At 44.1% G+C, this 12,378-nt stretch overlaps 1 protein-coding gene across 4 annotated transcripts in view; it reads right to left on the bottom strand.

The window, feature by feature from the left end:
- Positions 1-233: 233 nt before the first annotated feature.
- Positions 234-12,378, bottom strand: part of RUNX1 (RUNX family transcription factor 1) — a 263,884-nt gene continuing 251,739 nt past the window's right edge. For 3 of the 4 annotated variants that reach the window (XM_007967468.3, XM_007967436.3, XM_073010399.1), the window contains 2 exons: positions 11,320-11,481; positions 234-4,538 (listed from right to left, as the gene is read on the bottom strand). In XM_007967468.3, the coding sequence (XP_007965659.1) occupies positions 4,063-4,538; positions 11,320-11,481 (638 nt within the window). In that variant the 3' untranslated portion in view covers positions 234-4,062. The remainder of the gene's footprint in view (positions 4,539-11,319; positions 11,482-12,378) is intronic. The other variant, XM_073010400.1, reaches the window with a different exon arrangement.

Below are 12,378 nucleotides of genomic sequence, written 5' to 3' on the forward strand. Positions count from 1 at the left end.
AGGGGTTTCTGGGGTATTCTTTCATGTCATCTGGCTGAAGACACGAGCCTGACAGTTCCTCTTTAGGAAGCGTTTGATACGTTTGTACCAGGGAGAAAGAAGCCCATGCACGAATTTGCAGGATGTTTTGTTACTAAACCCAATAATTGCCACACAAGTAGACCCTAGGTGGGGGCTGGTTTAAATAGGACCACATCTCCCATTGCTTTTTCAATAGATGTGTTATACCGTCATTTCAATTTGAAAGTTTATTTTTTTCCATTGATTTTTATACATCCAGAGTAACACAAATAACCAACAGTTCTTTTTCTTTTTTGCACATTCATTTCCCCTAGAACAAAAAAAGTGAACTTAAAAAAAATTGGAACCATGCTATTAGCTGTTTACAAAAGTGAATAAGAAGCTCATTTTAAAGTCTAAAATAAACAAAGTAGAAAGAAGCATTTTTTTTCCCTACAGTACTTAGCAAACCTAAGAAAAAGTCCTTAGAAACACACACAAAAAAATTGAAAAAAAAGTTGTAGGCATTAACAATATTTTATAATGAAGCTTAATCTATTTACATACATAAATACAATTAACTTTGTTGATGCAACTCTTCTGGAAGAAAAAAAAAGAGCCAAATGATCAGCCTCATCAATACTGACCTGGCTAAAAACAAAATTCCCAACACACAAAAATCCCAAAACAAATGTATACACTAGGGTAAACAAAAAGGCATTTTGTTCAGATGTAAAAAATGTTTTGTGAGATCATTGTCAAACAAATTTTCATGTATAAAAGACCCAAACATGTCATTCCCCCCAAAAATAAAAACCAACAAAAATAAAAATCACCAGGACGGAATGTCCCAAGGAAACAGGTATTTCAAGGCAGAAATCTGCAATCCTAAATTGCAGGACATTTGAGTGGAACCATTCATTTCCTTTCTAATCAGAGCATTTCTGTTTATCTGCACAGAAACCCGAGGCAGCAGAAAGGCTGTCTATTTACTCACTGATTGTGATTCGCCCAGGAAAGCTTTTGTTGCTGCGTTTGGACAGCAAGCAGATCCAATATGGTTGGCAATGTCTCTGCTCTGCTGGAAGAAACCCATAAACAGGAGAAAGGCTGACTCACCATGTTCCTTTATGTGAAGGGGGAAGAACTGGACCTTCTTGTGTTCTGAAATTTGATACTGGGTGGGGGTATGTGCTATCTCCTTAAGAGAACATGGGAAAATGAGGAGAGAGAAAGTGAGGTTTGGAAGATAGAGGAAGAGAGAAAAAGAGGGAGATATTGGGGGGAAGAGATGGAGGGAAATGTATTTTCAAATAGTGAGAAAAACAGAACTGAAATATGTGTCCATGTTGAAATCATAAATAGGGACATAAGCAGTAGAAATGGCTTATTCAATACTTCTCCTGGACCAGACACATGCAGTTATTATATGGTTGGCCTGAGGGTCTCATTGATACCTTAACTTTACTGAGGGCAATGAATAAAAAGATACCTTAATCTACCTGAAGTCAATGAATGCAATTTTTCACACACACACACACACACACACACACACACACACACACACAAAATGTGTTGTGTGAGACTTATCTCCAAAACAACTAAGGTCTAGTTTTTTTTTGAAACAATTAAATACTATATATGCTGGTAAGAGTCTGTGAAACTCTAAATGACCAAATCAGTGAGCCTACAATAGGGACAAGCCCTCTCCACACATGGCTTTGAGAGTAAAGGTTCAACGTGAAAGATTATCTAATCACAGCGTGAGGCTGGTTTTGAGTTGGAATATCTTCAGGTAACAGAATTAAACTGAAAAACACAATTTTTTCCTTCATTTTTCTCCAGGATTTTTGCAGGTCAGACATGGCAACATGTGCTGAAAAGAACATTTACGTTCAATTTGGGGGAAATGGGCTAATGGTCCTTTTCAGAAATTAAATTTTTACATTTGCTGACATTTTATGGTAATTTAGCTGCAGAAATGTAATATGGAATAATAGATGGAACTGAGTTGTGGAGGGAATCCTGTGGAAAATGAAAGTGAATATATTCCGAGTTTCTCCGAGATCTGCTATAGCTCTTCTCTAGATAAGAACGATCTGACAACATAAGCTGCTTTACTCTTTAACTCTTACCAAAGTGCTACTGCATGTGTGTAAAACAAATAATCAATATATATATAAGAAAACTCAAAAACAAGTTGTTTTAAATAAGTCCAGCTGTTTTTTGCTGCCTGCAGCCAAAGATTTGTCTAATTTGAATGCTTAAATTTACAAAATAAAAATCAAACACTGTTCTGAAGTCCTGCTTTCAAATACTCTTCAGAGTTGACCTGAAATCGTTTCAACGAATTTTAAGAGGTACGTTAAATAACCACCAGATCATTTGGAGCACACATATGTCAAAATCAGCAGTTAGGGTTTATGAGTTGTACAACAACTGCATTCTGACCAAATCCTCCAATAAAAATAGTGCCATAAAATTTACAGTGACATTGGATACCTTTGAATTGTAGCCACGGACAGCAGTGACATGAATCTTTCCTGTCACACTGGTGCACAGGTAAAAGTCCACATACCCCATAGGGTAGGGTCTCAGCCTGGTGAAAGCAACACAAAGATGTTGTTGAGTGAGCAGCACAGGACAGAGGGTCTTGCATAGGTGGGACCATGTTTTCCCACTTGTCTCCACTGAGGCACACAGAGGGAAATTGGCTCCTTGAGGCCTGCCTCTGGTGGGCCCCTAAATTGCTACAATTGTAGCCCCTAAATTCATTGATTTGGTTCCTATGTAAATGTGGCTCTCCTACAGTTTACTTTGACTGTGTTCTGTTACACAGCATCTGTGAAATTATCAGATGACCTTGGGGTGAGCAAATCCCTGGACAGAAATCGAATCCTCTCCAAAGATGTAATTACTGGCACCTGCCTCAACCCTCTGGAACTAGATTGATCTTCTCTGTTTTAAGGAGGAGGTTAGATATGAGACCCTTGGTAAGCCTGGCAGAAAATTTCATACTTCTGATCCTTGGAGTGACCCTCAGTGTCTAAAAATCCTATTACAAACATTGCTGTGTGAGCTACCCACTTGTTTGATTAACATGAAAGGGAGTTTAATGTAAACAATACTTCTGGATAACCAAGTGATCACATTACTCATCCTTTTTTTCTAGTCTTCTTCAATGTGATACATTTAACTTTGGCTACTATCAAGAACAAAAAAAAAAAGTAGTACTTGATATTTTTCTTAATATAAGTACATTTAAATAATTAAAAAAGTATCAACACATAAATGTCTGAACATCAAGATACATAAATATCTGGGGATTCCTTGTGGGAATACAGTAGTTAAAAATGACCCAAAGCTGTAGCTGTTTCTCAAAAAAAACAACTACCCAAAAGTCCAAAAGAAAAGTTAAATAAAACTTAACAGAAAAGGGAATCATATTTCTTTCCATGGTCAAAGCAAGAAAGAAGCAAGCTCAATTTATATATATTTATATATACGTATATAAAAATAAAAACCACCCAAATGCAAATACGCATTTTGCAATTGATAAGGTGCGGAAAAATTAAAAATAAGAATTAGATGCCAAACAGGGCGAGTTGCATCCCCCCTCTCCCCCCAGCCCAACCAAAATTCCACACTCTTTGGAATAAACAACTTGGTTAAAAAGTTAAGTCAAGGGTATAAAATCTTTCTTTTTATTCACAGCATTGCTAAAACAGAAGCATTCACAGTTTCCCTCCGGGAATCTTCCTGTTTGCTTTCCAGCGCGTCCCCTGGGTGCTGGGGCAGGTGGACACCCTCGAGGTGCGTCGGCTCGGACACCTCCGCGAGGACGGGGGCGCCGGCGGACGGCGGCGGCGTGGGCTTCCGGGTGCCGGAGGCTGCGCGGGCCTGACCTACAGCGAGCTCCTGGCCGTCTGGCCGTCGGGCGCCTTCGGCTCCAGGACTGTGGCCGGGCCCGGGGCCCCGCCAGGCTTGTCGGGAACAGGAGGCCAGGGCGCCCAGAGGAGGAGGCGACGCCCCGCGGGGCCGAGCCGGGCCGGGCCTGGCGCCTCAGTAGGGCCTCCACACGGCCTCCTCCAGGCGCGCGGCGGGCGCCATGTTGGTGGGGGAGTTGCTGTGGCTACCCTCGGCCTCCACCACGTCGCTCTGGTTCGGGAGGCTGGGGTTGAGCAGCGCGGAGCCGGTGGAGGCGTTGGTGCAGGGCGGTAGGATGCGCGGCGGCGAGCGCTCGCCGCCCACCATGGAGAACTGGTAGGAGCCGGCCGAGGCGCCGTAGTACAGGTGGTAGGAGGGCGAGCTGGCTTGGAATGGGCCGCCCTGCGCTTGTGACGAGCCGGGGTAGGGCGGCGGCAGGTAGGTGTGGTAGCGCGTGGCCGAGCCCATGGCCGACATGCCGATGCCGATGCCCGAGGTGACTGGCGTCGGGGAGTAGGTGAAGGCGCCTGGGTAGTGCATGCGTGGGTCAGAGATGGAGGGCAGCGCGGGGAACTGGCGCGGGTCGCTGAAGGCCGTCAGGTCGGGTGCCGCTGCCGGGAGGGCAAGAGAACGGAGCGGGAGTGAGTGGGGGGTTGCGGAGGCCACAGCTCTTCCCTCTGCCCCGGGGGCTACCCAGGATGATGCCGCCTAGGAGGATGGGAAGCCACCCAGGATGCTACTGCTGGGGAGGACGCAGACCACCCAGGATGCTACCTCCCAAGAGGACGAGGATCACCCAGGATGCTATACCCAGGGGGACAGGGACCACCCAGGATGCCACCTGCTGAGATGATGGGGATCACCCAACATGTCACCTCCCAAGAGTATGGGGACCACCCAGGATGCTATGCCCAGAAGGACGGGGACCACTCAGGATGCCACCTCCTGAGAAGACAGGGATCACTCAGGATGCTACCATCTGGGAGGATGGAGAGCACCCAGGATGCCACCTCCCAAGAAGATGGGGACCACTCAGGATGCCACCTCCGAGAGGAGGGGGACCACCCAGGATGCTACGCCTGGGAGGACAGAGACCACCCAGGATGCCACCACCCAGAAGGACAGGGACCACCCAGGATGCCACCTCCGAGAGGAGGGGGGGCCACCCAGGATGCTAGGCCTGGGAGGATGGGGGACACCCAGGATGCTACTGCCCAGGGAGAGGGTTTCTACCCAGAATCTGCCACCCAGAAAAGATGAGGTCACCCAGGATGCTATGCCCAGCAGGACGGGGACCAGGAGAATGCTACTGCCCAGGAGGATGGTATAATGTACAGTAATATAATACAGTAATATAGAATATCATGTAATGTAATATGACATACGAAATGATGTAGTATAGCATAATATAGTAGGTATAGTATAGATGTAATATGCAATAGTATATGCTATAATATGTATAACATATATAAAATGTTCATATAATCCCAGGGTTGGCAAACTGCAGCCTGCCAGCCACATCTCGCTGCCACCAATTGTTGCACGTCCCAGTAGGTAAGAATGCGTTTTACTTTTTTTAAATGGTTGAAAATGCAAAAAAGAACACTTCCTGACCTGTTAAAATGACAGGAAGTTCAAACTACAGTGTCCATCCATACTTTGGAACACATCCTCACTCATTCTTTCATGTACTGCCTATGGCTGCTTTAGAGCCACTGCTGTAAAGTCAAGTGGTCAGTATAGAGACTGCAGGGGCCACAGAGCAAATATTTATTCTTTTTTTTGAGATAGAGTCTCACTCTGTCACCAAGGCTGGAGTGCAGTGGTGTGATCTTGGCTCCCTGCACCCACCCCCTCTTGGGCTCAAGCAGTTCTCCTGCCTCAGCCTCTCGAGTAGCTGGGACTACAGGCACCCGCCACCAGGCCTGGCCAATTTTTGTATTTTTAGTAGAGACAAGATTTCACTACGTTGGCCAGGCAGGTCTTGAACTCCTGACCTCAAGTTATCCACCTGCCTCAGCCTCCCAAAGTGCTGGGATTACAGGCATGAACCACTGCACCCAGCCTAAAATATTTATTCTCTGGCCCCTCACAGAAAAAAGTTTGCTGACCCTCTATTTGATCAATATATTAATATACCAATAATAATATAAACCTAATCTGTGATACGAATATAACAAATGATAATTTGACACTATATAATAATGTAATGGATGCATAAATATGTTACTAACATGTTATACATAATATATACTAACACTATTAATATATAATAATACATTACACATAGTATTTAGGTTGAATGATAGAAAACTGCCATTTTCATAGGTCTTCAACAGTTGAAAAATTGATAATTTCCTAGTATTTAAGTGAATGTATGGCTCAGTAGCAACTGTTGAGCGAATGTCAGGGACTATCATTACCACTCCTCCTCTCCATATCTACCTTTGTACTAGTTCCACAATTTTAGAAACAGTATAGCCTTGAGTTCACCTGGTATTCTCTATTACGCACTTCACTGGTTTGTCAACACAAGTAGATGTAGGACCTTGATTTATCTGCTCTGTTTTTTGCACATGAGGACATTTTACCAGAAGTTGTAAAGCTTTGTCTCTCAAACTCACTTTGTTACGACTGTGCATTATTTTGTTAGGATTATGCATTTACAGTTTCACCAACTGGCTTTAGCGCTGTCCTGTGGTTCACTGGCTCTGTCTGCATTTTTCTTACCTACAGGCCGCCCTTGGGAACTACGGAGGATTTGTGTACTAGGCAGGGTTCCCTATGTCTGAAGATCAGAGTTTCTCAACTGTGACACTGTTGACATTTTGGGCCAGATCATGATTTGTTGGGGTGGAGGGCGGCTGTCTTGTTCATTGTAGGATGCTTGGCAGCATCTCTGCTTTACCCAGGAGATGCTAGTGGCATCCCCCTCCCCTCTTGTGACAACTCAGAATGTCTCCAGACATTGCCAGATATCCTGAGGGTGGGGTGAGGGAAGCAAAGTCACCCCAGCTGAGAACCACCACTGCAGATGTAGGAGGGCACCCTGGAGTAGTTCACGTTCCTCAGAATTATTCATTAAATGACCAGGCTAGGACTCTCCTCTTTATATCAGCAAATCCACAGACAGCAACAAACGGTAGAAACATGAATTCGTTGTTTTAAAATGTAAAGTTCTCAGATCAACACACAAAATAACTCTTAAGCTCAGATGGCATGTGGCCTGTGTCCTTTTGAGTTCAGGCTGATAGAGAAAGTTGACAGAGCCAAAAGCTTGCTCTGAAAGGAAAGCTACCAAGGTGGATTAATCTGTTTTTGGAAGGCATCGGCAGTTGATCAACTTCCTCATATTTCAAGCCTATTATTCCAGCAGGGAGAGCTAGTGTGTTTTTTTTTCTCTCTCTCTCTTTTGCTCGCTCGCTCGTCTCTTCCACACCCCATCCTCCCTCCCTCTAATGGTCTTTTATTGCCCTAACACATTTTTAAAAATGAACTCCTCTGTACCTCTGGGGTGAGTGTGATGAGGGGATACACTCCTCATCAGAGAGGTAATTAAAGTTTATAGAAACAGCCCAAGTCTGTAGCAGATCCCTTCACTAATGAGGAAACCAGGAGTCTGACTTTCAAACAAACACTCCTGTTAATCTTTTCAAAGCCAGGCAGACATGTGGGCAGGGAAAAAGTTGTAAACGGACAGTGGTTCTGAGGCTGCCCTTCCTTGGCCACACTCTAGTCAGTTCTCGAGCCAGGCCACACCTCATTCCACAGGGTTCATCCCTGCCCGCTTGTTGGGGCCATCTGTGAGCAAGCTCTGTGTCACTTGTTTTTGCTGACATGGAGAGCTGTGACATGTTTGAGAGTTAACAGGAAGCTTTACTCCATTTTTCCACTTAGATTTATAGAGTCTACGGAGAAGCTGGGACAGAAGGAAAAGCATTAGGCAAATACAGTCAGTTTGTTGTCATCTGATGCAATACTCTGGACACAAATAAATGACTCTGCCCATTATTCCTCTTGCTTCATTTGCCCTGAGACAAAAAGGTGAATCCACTGGAAAATGAATGAAAGGTCACCCTGTTTTACAGCAATGTCTGGACATGCTCTGCCGGTAGGTTCCAACTATGACATGGTAACGTGGTGATGGTACCAAGTCACTGGAATCCGGAGTGAGTCCGTGATTTGTCATGGACATAAGTACTGGAATGATGTTACGGTCTCAGCTGTTGGGGGAAAACAGTTCTTTCACTTGTGGGCAGAACATCCAAAAGAAAGAGCTGAAATGCTGCCTGTGATCCTTCTGTGTACACATGAGCAACGTCATACTACAAAAGACCATCCATTTGGTCAAACTATCTTTTTTACACACATTTTGATAATAAAATACCTTAGGCCCTCTAGATATGCTCAGATTCAAATGCTCTATTCAAATGTTGGTTTTCATCTTTGTGTCTTGTCTCAGATCCCTTATTCAGACCCATCAGTCTGCACAATTCACCCATCCAGCCATAGCTCTTCTGTCCTTTTGGCTGGCCTGGTGTCCCCTGATTCAGCAGCAGGGTGGGAGGAGTTGGGGACCCCTGATATTCACAGGGAGTTTTTAAGAGTAGGAAATCTGGGGCTTAGGAGGTCCAGGTATTTTGGCTGGAAGTGTTTTCCCATTGATGGGGCTAAATATTTGCCATGACGGCTCAAGTCTTCGCTCTCCAGCTTGACATGGATAAAAGCAGCCTCGCTCCAGGGCCCCTCCCACTGCCCCCAGAGGATTAAACAACCTGAGCAGGTAATGGCTGCCTTAAAAGGAGCTTTTGCATGACTCAGATTAATGCATGCTGTCTGTCGCCCAGGTTGGCAGCTAAACATTAATTTTTTTTTGAAAAAGAAAAAAAGAAAAGTAAACCTCTAGATGACAACTCTTTTCAGACAAGGTGTGGAGTCTGTCTGCAAAGGATAGAGAGAGAGACAGACAGAGTCCAAGTCCCCAGTGCAGAAGGAAGCCCAGGTGGGGCTGGGGCCGGGAAGAGGGACAGAGCACAAAGCTGTCGGGCTGGATTAAAAGGCAAAGCAGCCACAGAGCAGTGTCAGGTTCTCAAAGCTGTCGGCCAGGCAGCCACTTTCCTTTTATGTATTCCACCCCCCTCCTACCTCCAGGTTTATGACAACACTTTTCAGGCCTGTGCTCCAGGCTTGATTTCTCAGAGGGAGTTCTGCCAAATTGAAGAGCAGTCTCCCATACTGTTCTGTGCCACTGTGAAAGCTCATCTGGAATTCTGTCCTCCCTCCAAGAAGAAAAGAATCATTCTTGGGTTCTGAAATGGGACATGGTTTTTATCTGCTTCACACTCCCATGCCATAAAATGTTCTCCCTTACGCCTTGGGTGACTGAAGTCCAGGGTATTCACAAATGTAACTGTGATATGGGACTTTGCAGTCCACATGTTACTCATTCCTTTTATTTAAAAAGTCACCCGTCCACCTGAGCACCAGTCAGCTGGAGGAGTTGGCCCCCACGGTTCTTGGACTATAAGGTGCTGATCTTGGGTGATGACCAAGTCAAAAGACTTACGTAATAAATTCCAAAGGACAGACCTATAGCAGGAACATTCAGAGGAGAACAGGCGTTATTTCAGATGAAGACCACAGCCAGTGGGCAGAGGGGTGCACTGAGAAGAATCAGTAAAAGCTGACAAGTGCCTTTGTTCTTGAGGGATAAGCTTCTAGAAACCACAACCTAAACAAGATGCCATGGTACCTGTGCTACTCTCTCAATGCCTTAGAGCAGCATGTACCATGAAAATATTGGCATTAATGGCCAAAAGTAATGTGAAACCGAGCACTGAAGTTGGCTTTCCTGTTTCACTGTAGCACCCAAGAATACTGGAAGGCAGTGGTTCTCACCTGGGGCAGTTTTGCCCCTTGGGACATTTGGCAATGTCTGGAAACATTTTTTATTGTCCTAACTGGGGTGAGCGGGACACTATTGGCATCTAGAGGCCAAGGATGCTGCTAAATATTCTCTGATGCTCAGGACAGACTCCCCCAACAAAGGATTATTTGGCCCCAAATGTCAATAGTACTGCTGTTGTGAAGCTCTGAAGAAGGCATTCTGTGAAGCTCTAAGAAGCAGCTAAGGCATCTGATGAAACCTGAAGTAATCACAACTGTCTGGAAGACACAACATTACACAACATTTAAAATGGCAGACATGACTCCACTGCCCCTGTGCCTGTCCCCTAATCTGCTATAATCTGATCCCAAGAGCTGAAAAGCAAGACCCACTCCCTCCCCCAAACACACATGCAAGGGTGTTTGCAGGCATCAAAACACTGAAGTTCTCTGAAGCATTTTCACAGTTTGGTGCAGCTCCAATTTCAAAGCCCCAAACACTAAGTTTCTTCTTTTGCCTTCAACAAAGGAATTTTTCTCTGTAACTCTGATTTCCCTGCCCACAAGCAAAGGTGAGTGCCAAGCCCAAAGGGCTCATAGGTTAAATGACTAATACTTAATGAGCTCATATTAACAACAATTATGCTAACCATGACACCTGAGTTTTTCACTCTGTTCCTCTAGCCTCTATAGGAACAGCGCTTAGTTGGAAATGTCTAATTTGGGGTATACAGTTGGTTCTCTATATCCGTGAGTTCTGCATCTGTTTAACCAACCATAGATCAAAAAATATTATTTTAAAAAAGGATAGTTGTGTCCCTATTAGACATATACAGACTTTTCTCCTTGTCATTCCCTAAACAGTATACTAAAAAAAGTATTTACGTAGCATTTACATTTTATTAGGTATTATGAGTAATCTAGGAATGATTTAAATATATGGCAGGATATATATAAGTTATATATAAATATTATACCATTTTATATGAGGGACTTGAGCATCCATGGATTTTGGTATCCATGGGGGGTCCTGGAACCAGTCCTCCATGGATACCGAGGGGTGGCTGTATTTACTTCCCATTCCACATGTACCCCGTGTGCTGTCCATGTGATCTGTGAAAATTTACCACCACCACATGGGCCAGTCCCATCAGTCCAGAATTCATTTGGAATAATGCGTCCTAAAAGTTGACTACTTTGGCTTTTTATATTGTTCTTAACCCTTCAGTCACCATCCTTTCTTGCCAAACGTGAACAACTTTAGAATGTCTAAGGAACCTACTTCTCCAAGCCACTTCTGCCTTCACATCCACAATCTCTGCCTCCTAAGTATCCAAGAAAATCAGTGCATGGGCATGGGACTCAGAGTAGAGAGAGGTCACCTTGTCTTTAAACCATGTTTTACTCAATTTTTGATAATGTTCTGCCAACTCCTTCATGCACCTCTAGTCTCCCGGACCTTCCACCTCAGCTCAGCTGCAAAGAATGTGTTTTCAAGTGGCTTACTTGAGAGTCGACTGGAAAGTTCTGCAGAGAGGGTTGTCATGCCGCTGGCACGTCCAGGTGAAATGGGCGTTGCTGGGTGCACAGAAGGAGAGGCAATGGATCCCAGGTATTGGTAGGACTGATCATAGGACCACGGTGGGGATGGCTGGATCTGCCTTGTGTCTGAAGAGAATCAGAAAGGTCAATTATGTGTAAAGTGGGGTGGGATTTAAAAAATGTCTTTTAATAAGAAACGAGTGGCCTTTGTTCAAATATGTCACATACATGTATGTGGCCTATGTACCAGAGTTTAATAAGCCTGCTCAAGTCCAAGTATCTGCCTCTGTTGAATTATTTCCCTCCAAAAGACACTGGATTCTTGGAGATTTTCACCTGATATGTATTCCTTCCAAAGGTTTTATTTAATCATGCTAACAATGATGAGAGAAATGGATTACACTTTCAAGGTAGGAGTGTTAATGTCCAGACTGTTGAACTGCAGCACTTGAGAACTTCAAGTATCTCATGACTGCTGAGATGATTTCAGCTTTGCCAATAATTAGAATTATCATCATCAGAAACATTTTATAAACTCAGGGGATCACCTATCTGTGTTCGGTAAGAATGTGGAGTTCGGGGCTTTTTTTTTTTTTATTTAATACCTTTACCTTTGGCAAAAAGTATTCCATGGGCTGGTAAATGTTTTATATTAAGGCGAATTCTCTCCCAAGGATGACAGGAAAGAAGATCTGGCTGGGAAGCTGGCAATGAGGTCTAATGACTAGTTCACAAACCCAGCAGTACAACTGGCCCTATCAACCCAGGCCTTCTGTTCCTTTTCAGGACTTCAAGTTTGCAACTTTTAAAAGTCAAGAGTTTTTAGCAGGTATTTTATAGGTTGCCATTATAAGAGGCCTGGGATAGGAAAGAGACGAAAGTCTGACTTCAAAAGATTTAGACAGAATGGATTTTGTCAATTTGACTCCAGTGTTCAAAGGAGTCTTAATTTTCAAAAGCAGCATACTGTTTGCAGATGAAGAGGAGGAGGAAAGCCAGCTCTGTTCTTAGGCAAATGTGCAA

This window comes from Chlorocebus sabaeus, chromosome 2 (assembly GCF_047675955.1).
Source record: "Chlorocebus sabaeus isolate Y175 chromosome 2, mChlSab1.0.hap1, whole genome shotgun sequence".
NCBI classification, from domain to species: Eukaryota; Metazoa; Chordata; class Mammalia; order Primates; family Cercopithecidae; genus Chlorocebus; species Chlorocebus sabaeus.